Genomic DNA, 23768 nt, shown 5'->3' with positions numbered 1-23768 from the left:
CACGATTCCCAGCTGCAATGTGGGGCTCACAGGACTGGCTCTGTGCTTTCATGCGTGGCTCCCAGCTAGAATGCCAGGAACCATACATGGAGACACAGAGCCTGTGTAGCCTGATGGCACAGGACTCCCCGTGGCTCCTGGCACTAATGCACTATTGGGCCAGGCTGGCTCTGTGAGGGTCCCAGCATTGCAGCTGTGAACTACGTGCTGCAGGGCCAGCCCAGCCGCCTCTGTGCCACACTGCATGGATCCCAGCATTGCAGCCAGGAACCATGTGGTGCCTAGAGGGGCTGGGCCACGCTGGCAAGCTCCGCACCACACAGGTCCCAACTGCAATGCAAGACCTCTGCAGCGCAGCACGGAGCTGGTCTGGCCTGGCCCGGCCATGCAGTACATGGTACCCAGCTGCAACACTGAGACCTGCACAGAGCCAGCCCATCCCATCCCATCCCAGCTTGATGGCAGGGGAACCTAGAGAACTGAGCATGATTGGGCCAGCCCGGGCCGGCTCTATGCTGCACTGTGTGGGTCCTGGTGTTGCAGTCCAGAACTGTGCGCTGCTGGGCTGGGACGGCTGTGCCATGCTGCGTGGGTCCTGGCATTGTAGCCAGGAGCCACACAGCACAGCATAGAGCTGCCTGGCCTGACCAAGCACCTCCCAGCAGCACGCGGTTCCCAGCAGTGCAGTACGGAGCTGGCCACCCCAGCCTGTACCCTCCAGGCACCATATGGATCCCGGCTGCAATGCCAGGACCCACGCAGCGCAGCATGGAGCCAGCCGGGGCAACCCTGCAGCGCACAGTTCCTGGCTGCAACACATACAGAGCCAGCCTGGCCCATCCCGTCCTGGCCCAATGGTACACTAGTGCCAGAAGCCATGGGGAGTCCCACGCCATCAGGCTGGGCCACCTCCTTTCCTCCATGTGGGGTTCCTGGCACAATAGCCAGGAGCCCCACAAAGAAACAGCACTCCTAGCCCCACGGAGTGGGCAATCGCCCAAGGTTCCCCCCCACACACACGGTCTTAATTTCCATTCTTGGACAGAGGGAGCACTGTGGAACAACCAGAGGGCAGAAGCCTGTGATTGGCAGAAGCTTTTGAGGGCTGGGGGAGAAGCAGAGCCAGGCAGGCCAAGTTGGGGTTGGTTGCATGGCAACCAGAGCCCAAACAGCTTGCTGCTGCAGCTGGAGGCTCCTGTTGCCACCACCTTCTGCTGCCAGCTCCTCGTAAACCACTGGTAGGTAAATAGTTCTCTAAATTTTAGAGGGGCTCCATGAGCCAGATAGAATGGCCTGGTGGGCCAGATGCAACACACAGTATATATTTTGTCCACCCCTGGCCTAAAGCAAACAGTTCCCCATGGTCACCCACAGACATATAACATTAACTGATATTGTTTTCACCATTATAGATTTACCTTTGTTTTTTTCAGGGATAGTTCTTCATTAGTTTAAGTCAAATTACTGTGGTATAGCAGTTTCTCTCATCTATCCTCTCCTTTTTCCCACTGATATAAATATGTTGTCTGGCCAGTCCAAAGATTCCATTATAATGTTCAGATTCCCCAGGCTGCTACGGAAATGTTCACATTTTGAGCTGGGTTTTAACATTTTTTGTTAATGGAAACATTATAGAAATATTTCAATTGCTTTGTGTGTATTATTTTAAAACAAAATAACATAGTAACTCACAGCAGCCATGTAAGCACACAGCTTGATTTAATTCGTATTTCTTTCACCCTTATTAATATTTAAATTCTAATTTCTTTTCCTAAGAAACTGAAGGGACTTCCAGATATTTGTGTTGGTACAGGACAAATCAGAGTGAGCTGTGTGACAACAGAACACACAGAAAATTTATAAATTTATTATAATTTTCCATGTAGGGAACCTAAATATTGAAGGATCATCTTAAAATCCTCCCCCCCACTGCTGCAGATGGTAGGGGGAAATGTGATGAGGGGGGCAGTAATGGGGCAGAGGCAGAGAGAGGCAGGCAGCTTGGCCCCTGCTGCCTGTTCCACCCCCACTTCCCCCTACTGTACCTGTTCCCCACCCCCCCAGCCACAGCCTCACACTACCCTGATTCCCTCTTCCCCTGTTCTCCCCTCCTCTCTTCTCCATGCTTCTTCTGCCACCCACAGCTTCAGGTTCCTGTCCCACTTCCTCCCATCTCCCCTACCCTGAAGTCTGTCCTCCCCCTGTCTGACTAATAGATTCATAGATTCTAGGGTCGGAAGGGACCTCAGTGGGCCATCTAATCCAACCCCTTGCCCCTGGCAGGCAAGAAAAGGGTCACCAAACCTGGGATCATGTCACCCCAGCAGGTGCCTCTCCAGTCTCCTCTTGAAGACCCCCCAAGGATGGGGCGAGCACCACCTCCCTTGGAAGCCCATTCCAGATCCTGGCAAACCTGACCGTAAAGAACTTTTTCCCTAATGTCCAGTCTAAACCTACTCTCCAGTAGCTTATGGCCATTGTTCCTTGTTGTTCCAGGGGGTGCCCTGGTAAACAGATCGTCACCTACTTCATGTTGCTCTCCCCTTATGAATATGTACACTGCCACAAGGTCCCCTCTCAGCCTTCTCTTGGAGAGGCTGAAGAGGTTATGGTCCCTTAGCCTTTCCTCATAGGGCCTTCCCTGCAGGCCTCCAATCAGACAAGTGGCTCTTCTTTGGACCTTCTCCAGGTTGTCCACGTCCCACTTGAATTACGGCATCCAGAACTGGACACAGTACTCCAGCTGCGGCCTGACCAGTGTCGCATACAGAGGGAGAATCACCTCCCTAGACCCATTTGTGAAGCACCTACAGATGCACGACAAGGCACTCAACTCCCCTCCCTGCTTACCTTTGCTTGGTGCCAGCGGGTTCTGTTCCTGCTGCAGCCAGGATGGCTCTATCCCATCCGTACTGCTGTTTCAACCTGGCCCTGTAGCTGCTGCTGCTACAGGGCCAGGCTCGAACAGCAGCATCAATTCTGTGCCACTGCTATGGTGTGGGCTGGAGCCATGCCAGGGGAGACTTGGGGCTGTGAGGGAGGAATGGCAGGGCATACAGAGGCAGTGCGTGGAGGGGCAGATAGCAACTGTGGCTCCAGCTCTGGCTTTGGCTCCGGCCCGAACCCTGGGTTCAGGCAAGAGCTACCTGCTTCCTATCCCCTCCACCCCCTGCTGCCTCATGCTCAATTGCAGGGCAAGGGGTTTTCCCTCCACCATGATAAATGGGGAGGGAAAACTTGTCTTCTAATAAAGTAAATACAGTAATTAATCAATCTTTCCATTCCCATGCTTAAGAGCATGGTGAATTTAAAAAAAAAAAAAAAAAAAAAAAAAAAAAAAAAAAATCGACAATTTTTTTTTTAATTTAAAAAGAGGATTTTTTATTTAAAATAGATTTATTTTTAATTTAATCATATTTTAAATTTTTTTTTAGGGGTGCACTGATAAAGATTTTTTGGGTCGATGCCGATGGCCAAATATTAACCAGCCATATCGGCTGATACTGATCTGATTGTTGACACAGCCCGGCAGCATGGAGAGCAGCATCTGGCCAGTAAGTGCGTGTGGAGGAAGGGTTGTGGGGGGCACATCAAGGCTCTCATGGTGAGGGAGGGAGTGGGGCTAGAGCAGAGGCAGGGACAGGTGCTGCACAGCTGGGGCGGGGCAGGGTGTGGGACAAAGCTGTAAGGGGCTTGTCCGGGGGGGTACAGGGAATGGGGGTTCCAAAATTCGCCTTAGGCCCCCTCCCAGTGCTGCCACCTGCCCTGCCCCGCGCCACTCTGAGCTCAGCCCAAGCCCAGCCCCAAGTATACAGCAGGCAGCCCACCCTTGCCACATGCACAGATCTGGGGGGTGGAGGGGGCACGTACCCTCCCATGCCTTCCCTGAGCCGCTGCCCCCACGCCTCTCTGACGAGGCGCAGCTCCTTCCTGTGCCCGGGCCCACCCCGACTGTGCAGCACCTCCCCCACCTCAGCCCAACACCCTCCCTCACTGCGGGGGCCTCAATCTGCCCCCTGCCCCTTCCCCCTAACAGACTTAGTGGCAGCTGCCCTCCAAGCTGCTGGGCTGCATTCCTGGCTGCATGCATGCTGTTGCTGCGCACATACACGCAGCATTTATCAGCGACATTATCAGTCACATGAGCCAAAAAAAATCCAACTGCCAATATTGTTAATTTTCCTTGTATTGGTGCTGATACGATATGGACCAATGTATCAGTGTACCTCTAATTCTTTTAAGATGCTTTTAAAAAATAAACCTATATAAAGATAGTTTTAAGATTGGTTAAAGTTCAAAGATATCACAATGTAATAGGAATTATAAATTCTAATTATATACTATGTGAGACAATATATTCATGTAATTTTTCTTTAGAAAAGTTTTATAAATAGGTCAAAACAAGCCATTGACTATTTTCAGGGCCCTATCTTATGGGGTTCCCAGATGCTCCTCTATAAATTAGTAAAGATTAAAGAAAACCACTCTACCCAATGGGAATCAGTGCTTAGTCTAGAAGATCTCATTAAGGATCTGTGATACTTAGTTTCAGTTCTCAAACTGTGGATTTATGTCTCCAGAGATAACATCCTTGTTAACAGCAGTGTATGGAGACAATCAGGCTCACCTACACATCAGCCCTATTGTCTCTCTGCAATTTTGTGTCAAGCCCTTAACTTCTCCCCAAAAGTGCAGTTTCAAGAAATTAAATGAATAGATTGTTGGGGGTGAAGTAGATCTGGGCAAGGAGGAGTCTGGAGATAAATGCAAGGAGGGAAGGGCAATAAAAACAAAAAGGAAAAATTTTGAGCAGAATATTTCTGAAGCCTTGAGGGATTAGTTTCTGAGTATAGCCTCACCACTGATCTGAGATCTACTGAGGGAATGGTATGGTAGAAGAGAAAACCTATCATGGCAGCAGGCTTGCCAGGCTGTAAAAGAGACCTTGTTTGGGAATATTTTAATGAAGGTTATTATCAAACAACAAAAATGCGTTTTTTGTAGAAAACAATGATAAAATCAAGGCTTCCTGACCAGTGATTTAAATCAAATCCACCATGCTTAAGAGATGCAATCCAAAAAACAGAAATGCAACTGAAACTAGCTTATTTTAGGTAAATCAACTCTATCTTCATCTATAATTCTGAAGATGTACAGAAAAGCCAGAAAGAAAAAGACAAAACTAAATAGAAAATGCTATGAAAACTAAATAAATATACAAGTCATACGATATACGACTTTATCATATATGAGCGCTGAAACATCTTAAGAAAAAGTCATGAGGTTGAGAACTGCTCCAAGAGAATAATATGTATATCATAGACCTTCCAGAATATGACAGAAAAGCAAAATAAGACAACAGCAAGCCTATATAACTTCTGTTCCATTGAGAATCCTAAGAATTTACCCCAGCTAACAATGAAAATTCATTAAGTTACTATTCTAATGTTTACACATGACTCTTCTTTAGACACTGGAGCAATGTCCAGGCTGGGTAGTTCCCCACAAATTTGATTCTTCCTATTAAATTCTCTATCTGGCTGCTCCCAAATCTAAGACAAGCCTCCTCCCCATCCAATCCTGGATTAAAGTTTTGAGAAGGAATAGTTATATTGTACATCAGTAATATACAAATAACTAATTGAATTTTACTATTTGAGAAAATGAAGCACAGAGAAGGGGAAAACCTGGATTATATAACTTCAAATCCTGTTTCTAGCAATCAAAATATTCATACTTACTCTCGTCTCATCTGTATAAAATATATCCAAGAATAACATAATACAAAACCTAAAGATTTCTTCTTGGTATTTAAATCAAAATGGCATAATTTTCACAGGTGATATGTAGCTCCTACTGACATCACAGATTTGTTTGCTGCTCTGAAGATCAGGTCATTTGGCTTTGGTGCCTCAACATGGATTCAGGACCCTAACCTTAGCCAGGCTAGTTTGAAAACTCTGGCCAGTATAGAAGGCATATAAAACCAAATCAAAAGAAAAATGGGTTAATGTTAGCAGAACTACAATATAAAAGCTCTTCAAAATCTCTAATTTTGGAGACAGTATAATGTTCAGTTTCAAAAGCAGCCCTTTGTAGACACAAAATCAATTCAACAACCATTCCATAAATCACTGACAAGACCCAATATCCTCTTCCGGACCTCATAAACTCAACAGCCTGATGGCATGACATAGTACTCCTTCATTAACTTAGATGCACTAAAATAATTCTGCTGTTCATATTTTAATTTTGCAATTTTAAATTAAAGATCTCAACTTTAAAACATCAATGAATTTAAGAATAATCCCTAGTCAGGGATGAGTAGGAAGGTATTTCTGGTAGCTGTTGGAGCCCAACCCATTAATTCTACAAAACATAAGCAAACTTAAGTAAATTTCTAGTAATAGAAACATAGAAATTAGGGTTGGAAGGAACCTCAGAAGGTCATCTAGTCCAAACCCCTGTTCAAAGCAGGACCATCCCCAACTAGATCATCCCCGCCAAGGTTTTGTTTACCCAGGTCTTAAAAAACCTCTAGGGATGGAGGTTTCACAGCCTCTCTGGACAACCTGTTCCAGTGCTTTACTATGCTTCTAGTGAGAAAGATTTGTCTCTAATATCTAACCTCAACTTCCCTTACTGCAATTTGAAACCATTGCTCCTTGTTCTGTTATCTGCCACTGCTAAAAACAGTCTAGCTCCATCCTCTTTGGAAACACCCTTGAGGTAGTTGAAGGCTACTATTTAATCCCCCCTCAACATTAGATTCATAGATGTTAGGGTCAGAAGGGACCTCAGTAGGTCATCGAGTCCGACCCCCTGCCCTGGGCAGGAAAGAGCGCTGGGGTCAGACGACCCCAGCTGGGTGTTTGTCCAGTCTCCTCTTGAAGACCCCCCAAGGTAGGGGAGAGCACCACCACCCTTGGAATCCCATTCCAGATTCTGGCAACCCTTACTGTGAAAAAGTTTAACCTAATGTCCAACCTAAATCTGCATGTCATTTTGTGGCCACTGTTCCTAGTTACTTCAGGGGGTGCCCTAGTAAATAGAGCATCTCCTATGCCCTGCTGCCCTCTGATGAATTTATAGGTAGCCATAGAAGGCTGAAGAGATCTAGGTCCCTCAGTCTCTCCTCGTAGGGGCTTGCCTGCAGGCCTCTGACCATACAAGTGGCCCTCCTCTGAACCCTCCCAAAATTCTCTCCTTCCCTCTTGAAGTGCAACACCCAAAAGTGGACACAGTACTCCAACTGTGGTCTGACCAGTGCCACATAGAGGGGAAGCTTCACCTCCCTGGACCTGTTCATCATGCATCTGCTAATACATGATAAAGTGAGGTTAGCCTTGTTCATCACTTCATCACACTGACGACTCATGTTCATCTTGGAGTCAGCTATGACTCCAAGATCTCTTTTCGCTGCTGTGCTGCTGAGAAGGTCATCCCTCAGCCTGTAAGTGTGTTGGTGGTTCTTTTTGCCCAGGTGCAGCACTTTGCACTTGTCTTTGTTGAACTGCATCCTATTTCTTTCTGCCCATTTTTCCAACCTGTCCAGATCCACCTGGATCCATTCCCTACCCTCTGGTGTGTTAACTTTGCCCCATAATTTGGTATCATCTGTGAACTTGGACAGGGTGCTCTCTACACCCTCATCCAAGTCACTGCTGAAGACACTGAATAACACTGGTCCAAGGACTGAGCCTTGCAGGACTCCACTGCCCACATCTTTCCAGGTCGATATCGACCCATTCACCACCACTCCCTGGGTGCAACCCCTAAGCCAGTTTGCCACCCACCTGACTGTGTAATCATCTACATCGTCAGTTTATTTACGAGAGCAGAATGCAATACCGTATCGAAGGCTTCTTAAAGTCTAGGTAGATGACATCTACCTCGACTCCTGCGTCTAAGCATTTTGTGACCTGATCATAAAATGAAACAAGGTTAGTCATAGATTCATAGACATTAGGGCTCGAAGGGACCTTGGAAGATCATCAAGTCCAGCCCCCTGCCCCGGGGGCAGGAAGTCAGCTGGGGTCACAGGATCCCAGCAAGATAAATATCCCATTGACTCTTAAAAGAGTCCAGAGTAGGTGCTTGCACCACCTCTGGCGGCAGTCTGTTCCAGGCCTTGGGGGCTCAGACTGTAAAGAAATTCTTTCTGATGTCCAGCCTGAAAAAGTCTTGGAGAAGTTTGTGACCGTTTGACCTTGTCATCCCATGGGGCGCCCTGGTGAACAGGTGTTCCCCCAGATCCTGATGTACACCCCTTATATACTTATAGGCAACCACCAGGTCCCCCCTGAGCCTGCACTTTTCCAGGCTGAAGAGTCAAATAGCTCTCAGCCTCTCATCATAAGGCCTGGTTTCCTGCCCTCTGATCATGCGTGTGGCTCTCCTCTGCACTCTCTCAAGCTTCTCCACATCTTTTTTGAATTGTGGAGCCCAGAATTGAATAGGCTGGGGGACGCACGAGACTTGGGACACATGAGTCTTTGAATTTTCACACCCCCCCTGAGCAAGGCGAGGCAAGGGATGGAACACTAGGTACCTGGTAACCTGGGTGAGGGAAACCGTTCTGAACTCTAGGTGGTCCCAACCCCCACTTCCAGATGCCACCTCACCTTTCGCAGACAGAAGAGTGAGGGACAGATGCCAGAGGGGGATGTGTAGCTGCACCCAGCACCCTCCAGCCAGCTCCGCAAGCCCACTAGGAAGGGAGAAGCACCCAGCCGGAGGGCAGCACCCAGGACTCACCGCCATGGCTAGTGCCTTCCCATCGGGGGGGCCGGGGTTTCTCTCAGGTCCCAGATGTTTCCCTGGGGGCTGACGCGGCTGGGCCCGTCCCCCAAACAGACCCTCTCCATCCCGTGCCGGCCGTCCCAGCCACCACAGATGCCCACCCATGGCAGCAGCTGATGGCCACATGCCACAGCACTGCACCCTGGGTCCCTTTCCCGCCCCTGCTCAGCCCAGGAGGAGGCTGGGGGGAAACCCAGGAACACGAGCGAGAGGCACAGACCAGTACACCGGGGCACGCGACCCGGAGGGAGGCTGGGGTGACATGGATGTGACAGTGAGAGAGGGCACCACCACACGCACACGGCAAGGCAGGTGGCCTGTCGATGGACTGATGTTGCTGAGATAAAACTCCAGCACCCCTCCAAGGACCCCACTCCTTGTCTCCCCTTGGGTCCTGAGGGGATGGGAGTGGGAGTGCAGGAGGCCGCTCATGGGAGTTGGGGGCTGCCCTAGGGCTGCTCAGTGCCTGGGCCCCCCGTGGCTGGGGACCCATCCTGCATGCCGAGCAGTGTGACCCAGGGCTGGGCTGCATGAGGCCCAAATGTGGTTGGTACGCACGCACATGCGGCCACTGCAGGTGGGGATAGGGGTGCATGGCCCGCCACCCCACGCCTGCTGAGTCGGCACCGTATGCGGTGACCCCATTAATGATCCTTCCACAGGTTCACCTACAGAAACCTTGTTAAAACTTTTACTTCCTCTAGATAGTCAAGTTCAACCATCTTCTCGGCGCTCTGCCAGTGCTATGACCAACCATGGAGGGCTGATCTGAGGACCTCAACTAAATCATCCAATCAGTAGTATTGACAGAAGGTGTATACAAAGGGCAGGGACTTAATCAATGTGAGCTTATGACCTGCACTTACTGGGAATTCCTCATTCATGGGGAATAATTGCAATCCCCGATCCACATCACAAATGGGGTTCAATGGGTTACCCGCAACTGTCAGCACAGGGTAGACACACGCTGAGCCAGTTAGTGTAGCACACGTGCAGACCCAGACATCTAAGGGCATCACAGACCTGTTATTGCTCAATCTCCGGTGGCTGAACGCCACTTGTCCCTCTAAGAACATGGATGCTGACCACTTGGGGCTCGCATAACTAGTTAGCATGCCAGAGTCTCATTCATTATCGGAATTAACCAAACAAATCACTCCACCAACTAAGAACGGCCATGCACCATCACCCAGAGAATCGAGAAAGAGCTGTCAGTCTGTCAATCCTTTTCGTGTCCAAGCCAGGCAAGGTTTCCCGTGTTGAGTCAAATTAAGCCGCAGGCTCCACTCCTGGTGGTACCTTCTGTCAATTCCTTTAAGTTTCAGCTTTGCAACCATACTCCCCCCAGGACACAAAGACTTTGGTTTCCTGGAAGCTGCCCGTTGGGTCATGGGAATAAAGCCACCGAATCGCTAGTTGGCATCGTTTATGGTCGGAACTACGACGGTATCTGATAGTCTTCGAACCTCTGACTTTTGTTCTTGATTAATGAAAACATTCTTGGCAAATGCTTTCGCTTTGATTCATCTTGCGCCGGCCCAAGAATTTCACCTCTAGCCCCTGGCCATCCCTCTTAATAATGGCCCCAGTTCCAAAAACCAACATAAATAGAACTGGAGTCCTATTCCATTATTCCTAGCTGGAATTTTCCGGCGACCAGCCTGCTTTGAACACTCTAATTTTTTCAGAGTAAACACTTCAGACCCCTAGGACATTCGGTTAAGAGCATCAAGGGAGCACCGATAGGCAGGGGCTGGGACAGGTGGTAGCTTGCCTCCACAGTGGACCACCAGCTCAATTCCAAGATCCAACTACGAGCTTTTTAACTGCAGCAACTTTAATATATGCTATTAAGAGCTGGAATTATTGTGGCTGCTGGCACCAGACTTGCCCTCCAATAGATCCTCGTTAAAGGATTTAAAGTGTATTCATTCCAATTACACTTGGGTCGGGGGTGGGTAATTTGCATGCCTGCTGCCTTTCTTGGCTGTGGTTGTCGTTTCTCAGGCTCCCTCTCCGGAATCGAACCCTGATTCCCCGTTACCCGTGGTCACCATGGTAGGCACAGAAAGTACCATCAAAAGATGATAGGGCAGACATTCGAATGCGTCGTCACCGCCATGGGGGCTTGTGATCGGCCCGAGGTTATCTAGAGTCACCAAAGCGGCCGGGCGAGCCCGGGTTGGTTTTGGTCTGATAAATGCACGCATCCCCGGAGGTCAGCGCTCGTCGGCATGTATTAGCTCTAGAATTACCACAGTTATCCAAGTAACGGTTGGAGCGACCAAAGGAACCATAACTGATTTAATGAGCCATTCGCAGTTTCACTGTACCGGCTGTGTGTACTTAGACATGTATGGCTTAATCTTGGAGACAAGCATATGGTACTGACAGAATCAAGCAGGTAGCCACGCTCCTCAGGTGAGGGACAGCAGGGTGGGAGAGCCTCACAGACCGGTGCCCACTGGCCAAGGGCCAGCGACTTTCCCGCCCACAGCCCCCCATCCCTTGGCGGTCCTGCAGGGCCCTTCCCCCGGGTGGAGAAGGCATGGGGACAGCAGCACAGGAGCACGGGGAAGGACAGCAGGGAGGGAAGGTCAGGCACCGGGCCTCAGCCCAAGCACCCTCTTCCCACCTGCTTTCTCCAGGGTGCCCCCTCGGGCAACATGGCAGGGTGCAAAGGTGGACGCCTCGGCAGCATCCGCCCTCACAGCAACTGCTAGAGAAGATGGCATCCACAAGACAGGGAGGGCAGATGGGCAGGGACCCGCACAGGGCTCCCCAACCAGGACTGCCAACTCTCACCAGCATCTCTTGGCATGGTCAGACCTCTGGGAGGGCTCCCAGGGCAGCTCGGTCAAGCTAGGCAGGGTTCGGCCAAACCTCCTCCAGGAAGGTGGAGAGCCTCGTCTCCAATGGAGGGGATCACGCAAGATGGGGAGGTAGCTGCTTCACCTGAACACCGGCGGGGGGACCGCCGGCTCACTAAGGGCCCTCCCCAACATGACCACAGTTGCCACATCGATTGGTAAAAAGGAAAAAAAAAAGTGTACAGGTTTCCCTCGATTTATGTGGGTTTTTTATATGCAAATTCGCTCTTATGCAATGAGCATAGTTAGATCCATAATTCGTTATATACGAGGTAAATTCACTCTTCTGAGATCAGCAGAGATGCCCCCCCCACCCAAATAAGTCTGTGGGGGAGGGGAAAGGACCATGGCCCCATTCACCCCAGCCCCAGCAGCCCTGGGAGCAGCCAACACCAGCTGCCTGCACCAGGGCATGGCGCAGCCCAGGAGCAGGTGAGTGGGGACAGGCAGAGCACAATGTCCCTAGTGGCTGCGGGCAGCTGGTGCCAGCCACTCCCAGGGCCACTGCAGCAAGGCAAGTGCCGCTCTGTTCCCTCTGCCTCGCTGCCTTTTGCAGCCCCGGGAGTGGCACTTCTCCCCCTGTCCCTTCCCTAGTCCCAGCCTCACTCCCACCTTCACCATCATGGGAACCTATCCCTATTTGGTACATTGTAAAGTGGGTTCACTTTATGCAAATTCAATTTATATGCCATTCTCTGGGAATGCATGTACAGCATAAATCAAGGGAAACCTGGCCACACTTTTTCTTAGATGTGGCTTATCCAACACAGTGTATTTCTTAGGACAGTGCAAACAGATGTGTACTGGAGATAGTCAAGTAGAAGAAAGGATAGCATTGTACCTGTGGCGTTATAATTAACTCAGCTTCAGGTAGAGTAAATAATTGTTTTTATCTGAAGATATTTTTATCAAGACAGACAAATCTGAATGCAAATTACCTTATAAAGAATCAAAAAGAATAAATTTCAGATGCTAGAAAACAATATGCCCCCAACAGAAGAACAACAGATAGTCAGTCTTACTCAGATCGTATTATTTGACACAGAGATTGATAAAATAAAGGAATGAGTTTAATTTAAAATATATGGAATCCATTGGTGGATTATACCAAGAATTTTAGAACTGAAGTATGGGACCAAGTGTTGGTTGAAAAATTACTACACAGTGAATGTTTATCTCTGAATTATTCGTCTTTCTTCATATGGACTGTCTTGCTTTGCTTTATCTGATATAATTTGAAACATATTTGTGGGACGTGGGGTTGGGGAGAGGGGAAGTAATTAGGATTGGTTGATAATCAGAACAGATATTGTTCCATATATGAATAAAGACTTATTCAAAAATATTTTTAAATTATTGTAACTCTCTTCAACACTGCCTTATGCCAACTTCATAAGCTACTAACAAATTAAAGTTTATGTTTACTTGTATCTGCCCACATATAATCAAATATGAGGTGGTCTGTGATAGTCTGGTATTAAAACACTGCAAAAAAAAAAAAAAATGGGGTTCTTTTTTCCCCAAAATAAAAGACCATTTAGATTACATGTAATTATTATCCAGTTCCAAAGACTTTACTTTAATGGTTGTACTTCCACCCATCATTTTTCTTAATTAATAGGATGAAGTTTTACTGTATTACAAAACAAACGGAAGATGATAGAATCTAGCATTCCCTCCTTATTCATGTCTGGCCAAAATTTTCTAGCATAGAAGCCTGAAGTTAATGCCTTTAATTAAAAGCAAACTGATTTTTGAGCAATGAGCATTTACAGTGCTCACTGAAGCCAGAAAAAGCTGCCAATACTTAGCAACTTTGAAGATCAGGACGTAGGTGATATAGGTGCTTATATCTAAATGTAGATAACTATTTTTAGTCACCTGTGCTTGAAAAATGTTGGTTCTGATATACATCTTGCTAGGCAAAGCACATCTATTATCCCACAATTTAAAGATTTTTTTTCAGACAGATACAACCAACAAATACACATTTTATTTTAGGGAGTTCTGTGAAAGCTGGTCAGTAGTGTCACAACCCAAAGGTGTGATTTTGTTTTTGTGTGTGCTTTGGCACCACTGAATTATTTTCCTGCCAATTTGTAGCTTTCTTTGCAGTGTGCATTTCTTCTTTGCAGCACAGAAATGCACTTTGCAAAGAGTTCCCACCATTTGTATTATAATTCGAGCCCCATTATTGGCTTGCGTGAAATTATTCACACGTGGCGGCTAGGGGTTGGGTTTGTTTCTCTCTAAGGAGTCCATGATTACCTCGTGGACTTCTACGTAAATCTCGGACCGACTGGTAGCCTGATCAACTACTAAGAGCCTCTCCCCGTCACCGCCTAATCCCTCGACGTACCCTTCCCTGCGCGCTTTCATTCCACGGAGCCTAGCAAACTTCGTGAGAGTCTATTCAGAGCTCTTCACTTCGAATACTTTCTTCAGTTGGCGCGACGGGCTCGCGGTTTAGAGCCTCCAACCAGATGGGCTAGAAGAATGTTCACGGGAAGGAATTCTAGTCCGCCTCTCTTCTTTTCTATCTGTAACCGCAACTCAAGCAAGTTTTCCCGCCTGCACCGCGACCATCTTCGGTGTAAGTAAACAATCTTGAATCAACCATTACGCGTCCGTGACTAATTCTAGTGTGCCGCCTGTTTTCTCTGACCCAGCATGCCCGGGCTGCTGGCCACAGCCCGCGCGGCACGAAAAAGGGCCCGGATCGCTCCCGGCCCACACAAGTAGGAAGACTGCCAAACACATAACAAGTTCTCCACCCCAGTGAATTTAAGGGCCCAAGCTGTATAGCACAGGAAACGCAAAACACAACACAACACAGATGGAATAGCAAGTGGTTGTTATATCTGAAATGTGTCACAATACAAGTGTATTTTAAGGAGGGGTTTTTTTGAAGGAGGAGGAGAGTGAAGGAGCTTTACATACATTAATTGGAAGGCTGTTCCATGTGTAGGAGGCAGCGTGGAAAAAGACACAAAGTTGGGAGTGAGCAAAAGAGACAAAAGGGGAAGTGCTAAGAGATATGCTGGAGAGGTGTGGAAAGCACAAGCCAACTGCAGAGGATATAAGGGCAAAGTTAGGGAAGGGAAAAAGTTAGGCAGCTTTGAATACAACTAACTTTACGCAAAGGAAGAGGCAGGCATTCTTGTAAAGGCTCAAAAAGTAGGAAGACATGATCAGGTGTGGAGGAAATGGAAATGATTTCAGCGGCAATAATGTCACATGGAAAAGACTGAGATGAGAAAGCAGGAGACCAGATCATATAAAACTAGGGTAGCAAACATTAAATCTCAATTAATTGGGACCTTGATTAAATAATAGCCAGACTACAGGGAGTGGTGAGAGCAGTACAACACAGTGATTCTTCAACTGAAGCTGTTAGTGACGTGGCATTTTTTAAATAACAATGTGAACACTACATGCCCAAAACACTCAAATGGCAAAGACTTGTGAATAGGGTTCTTGAAGATGCCACAGTGCAGCAGTACAATCTGGTTTTGCCTAAAAGCGGGTAAATTAAATTGATGCACAGAACGAATTAAACTCTATGTATGTAAAAGTATATTACATGAAATGGGAATAAAACATGCTCAGTTATCAGTTTAGAGGAATAAATATGCTCTTTGTGTAATTTAACTTTGATGAAGAAAACTTGAAAAGTGAATGGGTGCAAATCTGTCCCTATAGAAGAAGCTCAACTAATTATATCTGGTGTATGTAGCAGAATGAAACCTTTGATTTTATTCCGAAAGAAGTAGTTTCTTTTTCCTTGTACATGGTCTGTTTACTTTTCCCAGCAACAGATTTAAGATAGTATCTTGTACAAGTAGATCTCTTCATCTAACATAATTAGAATTCATTCAATAATCTGCCAATCATATTAAACTTGTCATTAGTAATGCTAGCTTTCCAATTTGAAAAACCCTAATAAAATACTATTGGGATTGATATTGGCTATATCAGAAATCATAAGAATGATTTCAGAGAAACTTTGCATCACAGATTACTCAGAACAAGCATTTAGTCTCTTTAGGCTTTGAACCCAAATCCCAGATACAAGTATTTTTTGGACATATGGGGAGCTTGATAATCTGTACCCAAATCAAAATCAGAGTGCGCCCCCAGCCCCAGCGCAGGCTCCATGGTGCCCAGTCAGGTACCCCCTTCAAAATTGGCTCCTAGAGCTCATGCCCTGCTCACGCTCCCTAGATATGCTAGCAGCCCCCAGCAAAATCCCGCATCACAACACCAGTAGCTAAAGCGCAGGGAACCCAAACCACATAAGGTAATGTTGCCATTGTGGCTCCAAGGTGGTCCATGCAATACTCCCACCCACCCACTGTGACCAGAAAGCTGCAACTTACAATCAGCACTGAGTCAGAGGAAAACTGAGGAAATCATGCTAGCTCACTCATAGCCACACCCCGCCTTGACACCCCAAAGAGGAACCAGGGCCCTCCTCCCTGCACTGGCAGCAAGAATCAAGCTGGGGTGCAACTCTACCTCCCACCCCCCAATCCACCCCTGAACACTATGTCTCTCTGAAGGTAGTTAATTCCCTTTCTGCCAGCTGTTTTAGTTTTTGCAACACAGAGGCCACAAAAATGTTTTGGTTTGGAATTTTTTTTTCTATTTTATGATGTCATCATTTAGAATCCCCTTTTTGATTCAATTTCAGTCTTACAGGACAACTGTCTTGTTTTCAAATCTAATCACCCAGTTTTGAGGTGTACATGACATTGTAGATGGATTTTAGATGGAAGACCACAATTGGACTAATAATGGAACCTCAGTTACAATCTTAGAGAATGACAAAACTCAAACACTCATGACTCATGTCACACATGAATTCCAAAAATGTCAAAATCTGCACTTACCCACAAATCATGTTCGGCATAATCAAACAGCAGCCAAACCTTTCTGTCACTGTGAGAAAGGAAAACCTTCTGTAACGCAATGACATTAGGGTGCTTCAATTCTCGTAAAAGCTGCAAGTGAAGAGAAAAAAAAAAATCAGTGTTTCTGCAGCTAGATAAGCCACCATTTATATTAATGTAATTTGCAGCGAAATGTACCAAATGAGCAAGACCAGTATATTACCATAGCTGGATAAAGACATAAGTATGGCTGGTTAAACCCATGCTGATTCTTGCAATAAAGTAATCTGGCACTGTAGAAAAAACAAATTACTGAAGAAGTGATTCAATACATTATTGCTCATAACACCAAAAAGAGCCAGCCATTTTGCCTCAGTTGCAATCTTAATCTTTGTCTGGTTAAGATACACAGCGATATACTGCTTAAAAGGCCAAAAAAATCTGGGCATCACTAGATATTCCGTTCCTTCTTCCACTGAGGGAAAGTACCTCCTACAGTGCAGGACCAGGTATTCCCTCCAGATTATCGCCGTTGCCTACCCCAATAAAAGGGAATGTACAGGTACTCCTCACTTAACGACCTACCTGTTTAACGACCGCGCGGACTTACGACCAGCTCTCCGTAGAGTCGTAGAGCTGGTCGGCAGCGCGGCGTCTCGGCGTCAAGCTGAGGGGGACGAGGAGCTAAGCCCGGCACCCTCCAGCCGGCTCCGCGAACCCACGAGGGGGGAGAAGCATCCACCCGGAGGGCAGCAGCCAGGACTCACCGTCATGGCCAGCGCCTTCCCGTCCCCGGCTGTTTCCCTGGGGGCCGACTGCGGTCGGTAAGGGGCGGCTCCTCGCTTATCGACCAATTCGCTTAATGACCGAGTCGTAGGAACGGAACTCGGTCGTTAAGTGAGGAGTGCCTATATAGTCCAGCAAATTCCAGGAAGTATGTTACACAACGCCTCATGCGCTTAGTACAGTCAAAAAGCTTGAGGTTGAATCGATTCTATCTTCACAGGTTAGTCTAAATTGCATAGATTAAACTGATAAGCAAGTGAATAGGTATTTGTTTCTGATTTCAAAAATGCAGCCACATGTCTACACTGGCCCAGCCCAGAAGCCGGGGGGGGCGGGGCTGAGTCTGAGCTTTCTAAATTAAGAAATCTAAGATTTGGGTTGGTGGACACAGGACAGGTGCAGCTCAGCAAAGGGTCAATCTGGCACAGGGGATTGATGGCATAAGCTGTACCCAACTACCCATCCCCTCTGCAGCACTCCCCTTAGCTGCAGAGCCTGCTGCTCTGCCGCATCTGCTCTTAACCTCACTGCAAAGGGGTTGAGAACAGAGATGAGGGTAAGACACAGGCAACAGGTTCCTCTAGGGAGTGAAGACTTGTGGCCCGCAGTAGGGTTGGCTATGCCAGCAAAAGGTTGCTGACCCCGATCTACTAGGTACTAAATGTCATTGTGAAGGAGTATAGGGATGAGGAGGGATAGCAGGAACAGAGAACTTAGCATGAGAAAGCAAGCAGAGAAAACGTCTTTAGAATGCAAGGTCTTTAGGGAAAGGACTCTCTCTTATCAATCTTTGATAAGATCAGAACTGGGGCCTTCAGGTACTACCATAATATAAATATATATTTTAAATGATAATAAACAAGAGCAAAAGAAAGAATAGTTTTAAAAACAAGAGTGAATCTTCATATTTTTGCAACTAACAAGAGAGACAAATGAACAAATTAGAGCGAACTAAAAGGGAACGGGGACTTTCCGTTTGTCAGTTTTCTACACTAGCTGTCAACATGCATGCTCTTATCCCTTGGTAAGTAGATGCTAAACAATGGCAGCTTAGCCCTCTTTCATTGATGGAAAAAATTACAGCTTAGCTTTTGCTTACTGAGACAAAAGACTGCAAACAGACAGTTATCTCTGAGCAGTTGATACACAGTAAGCCTTTGTCCCATTTTTACTCATTAACGTGGTCATCTATCCATACTCTTATAGTCAAAATTCCACCTGACTCTGGATGGTAATTTTTCTTGGTGGGCATCAGTAAACTGACATTGGCCACCTTTTATTCAATGGGTTATTCCAAATCCTTGTTCTCTGATTGAAAGAGAAGCTTAAATTCTCCCCATCAGGCAGTAATAGTCTTGATCTCTGCAATGGTGAGAGCACCAATAATTAAACTGTATATTAGAGCAACTCCAAATAAATGGCAGGCTGAGAGCACTGGCTAATACAACCAAGGCTTTATTCTGATTAATGCTTCCAATTCTTCACAAAGGTTAGAAGCCAGTGTTGTCAAAATTCCACTCCGATGACTCATCAACTTTCTCAAAGGAAATGAATAAGCTTCTCATGGAAGGGACTTTTCCATTTATCTATAAATCAACACGAACACCTGTAGCACAACAATAACAACTCCTGCTGCTTTTAAGCAGCAACTAATAATACTTGATCAAGAAACAAAATAAGTTTCCAGGCACATCTAAGAGAAAAAAAACTTCCATTTTTTCCAATAGAAAAGACTTGAGGTATTGCCATTGTGGAAAATGTTTTAAAGGAATAGAATTAATCGTAATTGCTTATGCTACAGGTTACAAACAGTAAGCAGGTTTGGCCACCTGGATAGCTCTCAAAACAAGGGCTCTTGTAACCTGTAAATCTATGGAATACAACAGCTGCTGAAGTCTTTTACTGATGCCTATGAATTCAACCTCTTCAACACAATTTTTCAGTGCATAAATTTGAAGAAATGATGTTTCACCAGATCTTCCCCTTCTGGGAGATAAGGACCTTACCTCATCTTATTACAAGATACTCTCTATTGAGCTGAAACAATTTCTCAGCGTCACAAACTTTTTTCTCTTACAAAATAACGTGATTTTGTAATGCTGTCTGATTATTGTTATTATTATAAACTTAAAATTAAATAAAATTCCTACAAGAAAATACTAAATACTAAAAATTCCTACTGAAATTTTACAAAATTGGATGCATCCTTGGAACACATATTTCAAGGTATATTCATCACATTTTCTTGTGTACAACATGCACCATTCCCTCCAAAAATCAGCCTCCCAAAACTGGGGTATATGGAATAAGCAGGGACTGTGTTTTCTTCACTGGAATAGAAGGATATCTGAAGACACTGTGCATGCCATTCAGTTGCAAGCTGCTGCTTGTTCAGCTCAGCAAGCTGAAGGGGTGGAGGCTTGTGTAGGTGAAGGGGTGGAGGCTGAGCACCATAGCTTATGCCTGAACAGCAAGTAAAGTGCTGGTAGTATCTTGATAAGAAGCTTTTGATAGGCAAACAACACTTCATTTGTAAGAACTTACATAAACTATTTATAGTAAAGAACTAACAGTTTTGCTGTTGCCCTTACAATGGTCAGCAGCCTAACCTTTCAACACAGAGTAAGTCCTCCTTGGATCATAGAGTGTCCAGGAAGCGTGGCGCCCTGGGAGACAACCTAGAGGAGGCAGCAGGAACTTCCTGCCCTCCATTGCCCAAAAAAGGCTATAGTCTAATTATACAAAGGGAAAGAAATCGACCCAGCCAAGGATGAGAGATGGGAAAATATAAGAAAACCAAGTGTCTGAAGTCATTTTAAACATGTTTTGTTTTTTTAATCTTCATGTATTTTTTCATTAGGCCTCTCCATTTCCTCAATCAGGCTGCTCTGCCCCTTGATCCTACTTTCAAGTATGCTATATCCTCTTTTATCCTGGACCTGATGCATGGATTTTGGGATTAGACACCTAATCACTCAGTCAGTACTACTCAGTGTCTAAACGTGAATAGAGGGTCTGTAGGACAGTGTTTCTCAACTGGTGGAACGTGTCCCATTGGTGAGATGCGAAGGTCATCTAGGTGGGACCCAAAGTTTCAAAAGTAAATACAGTAATACCTCAGTGAAGCTTCGGCGAAGCTCATTTATAACAAAGTCTGCCAGCAATGAGCTCCCTGCAGGCTGGCAGAGGTCCAGCCTCAGGCGGGAACGGGTCCAGCCTGCAGGGAGCTGAGAGGAAGCAGAAGGAAGGCGGTGAGACAGGGGGCACCATATGCATGTACACTACTACAGCACATGCACGTGGATGCAGGCAGCCTCAGGGAAGCTCTGGCACGTAAGTGGGGGGGGAAGAGGGAGATTGAGGTCCATGTAGGGAGGGAGCTGGGCAGGGCTGGGGCTGCTACCCAGCCAGGGGGTGCTCGAGTCCCGGAGCCGTAGTGTGCGGCTGCAGGGCTCCAGCGGGGAGCAAGACAGAGCCTTGGGTAGCTCATTGGGGGAGGGCCAGCTCTCAACTGCTGGGCACACTTCCAAGGGGCAGCAGGGACCCACACCCCCCCAGATCTGTATGCGAGGCAGGGGCAGGCTGTGAGCTCCGGTGCCACTGCCCTCACTGCAGGTCCGCATGAAGGATGCATGTTGCCAGGGCAGCACGGACCTTGCAGTGACACGGAGATACCCGCGTGGCCCTGCTGCACCAGGTCATGCCTGCTAGGCTGCAGAGGCTCGAGGCAAGGAAGCAGGGCAGCAGGGAACAGTGGGGCTGCACGGAGAACCTGCTCCCAGCTGCTTGCCTCACGCTGCCCCGACGATGCACGTCCTGTGCACGGGACTGCAGTGAGGGCTGTGACACAGGGCTGCACCCCGCAGAGCAGCAGGGCGTGCAGCTGCTGTTCCCTGCCACGATTACCTCTACAGCCTGGAGGGCACAATCTGGTGGGGGCAGCACAGAAACGGTTCTCGCCCCACATTGCCTTGGTGACACACCTCCTGCACGTGGTGCTGCTTGCAGTGTGGAGCTCGCAGCCTTTCCACGCAGCCCCGCTCTTGCCAGCTGCACCCGATCGCGCCTGCTCAGCTGCAGAAGCACCTGAGGCAAGGAAGCAGGGTGGAGTGAGGAGCAGCAAGCAGTTGCAGTTCCCTGCTACTCTGTTTCCCTCTCCCGGGTGCCTCTGTAGCCTGGCAGGCACAATCTGCCCTGCTGCTCTGAGGGGTGCAGCCCTGCACTGCAGCCCTGGGTACAGGAGGTGCTTCACCAGGGCAGCACAGGGCGAGTGGCAGTGAGAAGAACCCCGCATGGCTCCTCTGCTCCCTGCAGCGCGGAGTTATGGGGGAGGGATGCTGGGTGGCAACTGTTCCCTGCAGCGCAGTTTTCTGAGGCACTGCAGGGGGCGGAGGAGCCACATGAAGATCTTCTTGCCGCCGCTTGCTCCGCGCTGTCCTGGTGAAGCACCTCCTGTGTGTGGGGCTGAGCCCTTCAAAGCAGCAGCAGGCACAGGGGGTGCATTGCCAGGGCAGAGGGGAAGGGGGCAGCAGTGAGATCCCTGCTGTCCCGTGCCGGGTCATGCCCACTGGGTGGCAGAGGCCCTGGGGGAAGGAAGCAGCAGCTCGTTAACTGGCCACCAGGGACCACCCCCCTGCCAACTCATTGTTTATCATGGTGGGACCAGGGTTTTTGGGACCAATGGTTGGTGGGACATAAGGTACAAAAGGGTGAAAACCACTGCTGTACAAAAATGTCCAGTCCAGTCCAGTCTGGGACTCCATTCCAGCTCCCTCTGCTTCTCTCCCCAAAGGGAAGAGCTAGCATCTGACTACTGGGCCTCTTGGAAGAAGTAGTCTTCACAACTCATTCCTGTTCAGAGGATCTGACAAATACTTCTCAGGTAGGTTTTTTCCTCTATTATTGCAATGGGGATGAATGTTAGTTAAAACTATTTTGTGTTATTTGATATTATTAAACTATAATTCCCAAAACTAATCTAACATTCCAGAAGGAACACAGTGGGAAGAATAGATGGTGCAAAAAAAATCGTTAGTGTGTTTCAGGTAATTCTACCTACAGAATACATTTTTGGCATCCTGGCCAAAATCAAAGTCAGGCAGTTACGTTCTTAACACCCACACTTCTTAATTATGCCAATTAAGAGTCCACACTATTACAAGCCTTATTAGGGCAACAAGTACCAACAAACTTGCAGGCTTGGAGGGGGCACTGGAGGGTGTGGGAGGAATCTCCCCTGAAGGTGAGGTTGGGTGGCAGGGGTGGGAGGGCAGAGAGTGGAGGGATGGGAACAAGTTTCTTATATCTGGATGAGAGCGTCAGGTGGGAGGCACAGTTGAAACTGGCATACGGGTTTGCTTCCGCAGGTCTTTGGGCAGGCAGGCAGTGGTTGAGGGGAGGAGGAGTGAAGTTTTCAGATTTTAGGGTGTTGTTTGGGGAATCTTGTCCATGGGTTTATTGTAAACTATGCTGAGCTTTTTGGATAGGGAGCGATATAAACCTAAAAAATAATATATACACCAACATGTAGATAACTCAGACAGCAACCCTAAATTAATTTAGGCATGCAAGATTCATGAAACTGAAGGTTAACTACAAAATGTAGAAAAAGGTAGAGGCTGCTTTTGTGATAGACTCCGATGAAGTTCCAGTAAGATATGCTCAGACAAGGTTCCTTGGGTGAATTTGATATCTTTTATTAGACCAACCCAAATGGTTGGAGAATAGTTATTAAGCAAGCTTTCGGGTTCAAAAACCCTTCATCAGGCTAAGGAAGCTGCAGCAGTTGGTGTGTGCTCTTCCTGGATGGAATGAAAAGTAAACAAGCCAGGGGCTGGGCTGGGGATATGTTAGTATTCAAGACACGATCCTAAATTGGATAGTAATGCTCTGTATCAGATAATACATAACTAAAATGGCTAAATGACAGCATTATTATTGTGATGCTGTACACCATGTGCTGCAGTATCTGGGGATCTTATTTTTTTATTAAAGATCTTACTATTGTTACATTTAAAAATAAAAAAGATCCCTTCAGTATGTGGGGGGCTGCAGAATATTAACACCATTATATGTGCAAACACCTAAATATGGTTCACAAGATAAATCCAGAGATTTCAAACAGGAATAAATAACATCAAAAACATTTTGACCTGTTGCAGTCTAAGTTCTTTGCAACAGAAGAATGACCCTACTCTTTTTCCATAGTCTAAAACTGAATGAAAGCTAAGAGCTGGTATTTTCTGAAGGGTGCCTTGAGTCCATAAAAAGGTTAAGAACTGCTGCTGCACATCACAGACCTTCTGAACTTCAGTTACGATAGACATATCTGCCTTCACATTTCAACACCAAAACCTAATACTTGAGCTAAACAAGTACTATTATAATCTTCAGTTGTATCATGTCTTAAGAGTGCTAG

General features: G+C 47.0%; 1 protein-coding gene across 5 annotated transcripts in view; it reads right to left on the bottom strand.

Annotated features, from left to right (window-relative positions):
• Positions 1–23768, bottom strand: part of CDK19 (cyclin dependent kinase 19) — a 226640-nt gene that overhangs the window by 105272 nt on the left and 97600 nt on the right. For all 5 annotated transcript variants that reach the window (XM_025198850.1, XM_025198849.1, XM_025198845.1 and 2 more), the window contains exon 4: positions 16565–16675. In XM_025198850.1, coding sequence (XP_025054635.1) covers positions 16565–16675 — 111 coding nt within the window. The remainder of the gene's footprint in view (positions 1–16564; positions 16676–23768) is intronic.

This window comes from Alligator sinensis, unplaced genomic scaffold (genome assembly GCF_000455745.1).
Source record: "Alligator sinensis unplaced genomic scaffold, ASM45574v1 scaffold737_1, whole genome shotgun sequence".
Classification (NCBI taxonomy): Eukaryota; Metazoa; Chordata; order Crocodylia; family Alligatoridae; genus Alligator; species Alligator sinensis.
The sequence above is the reverse complement of the archived record's forward strand: the minus strand, read 5'-3'. Positions and strand labels throughout refer to the sequence as shown.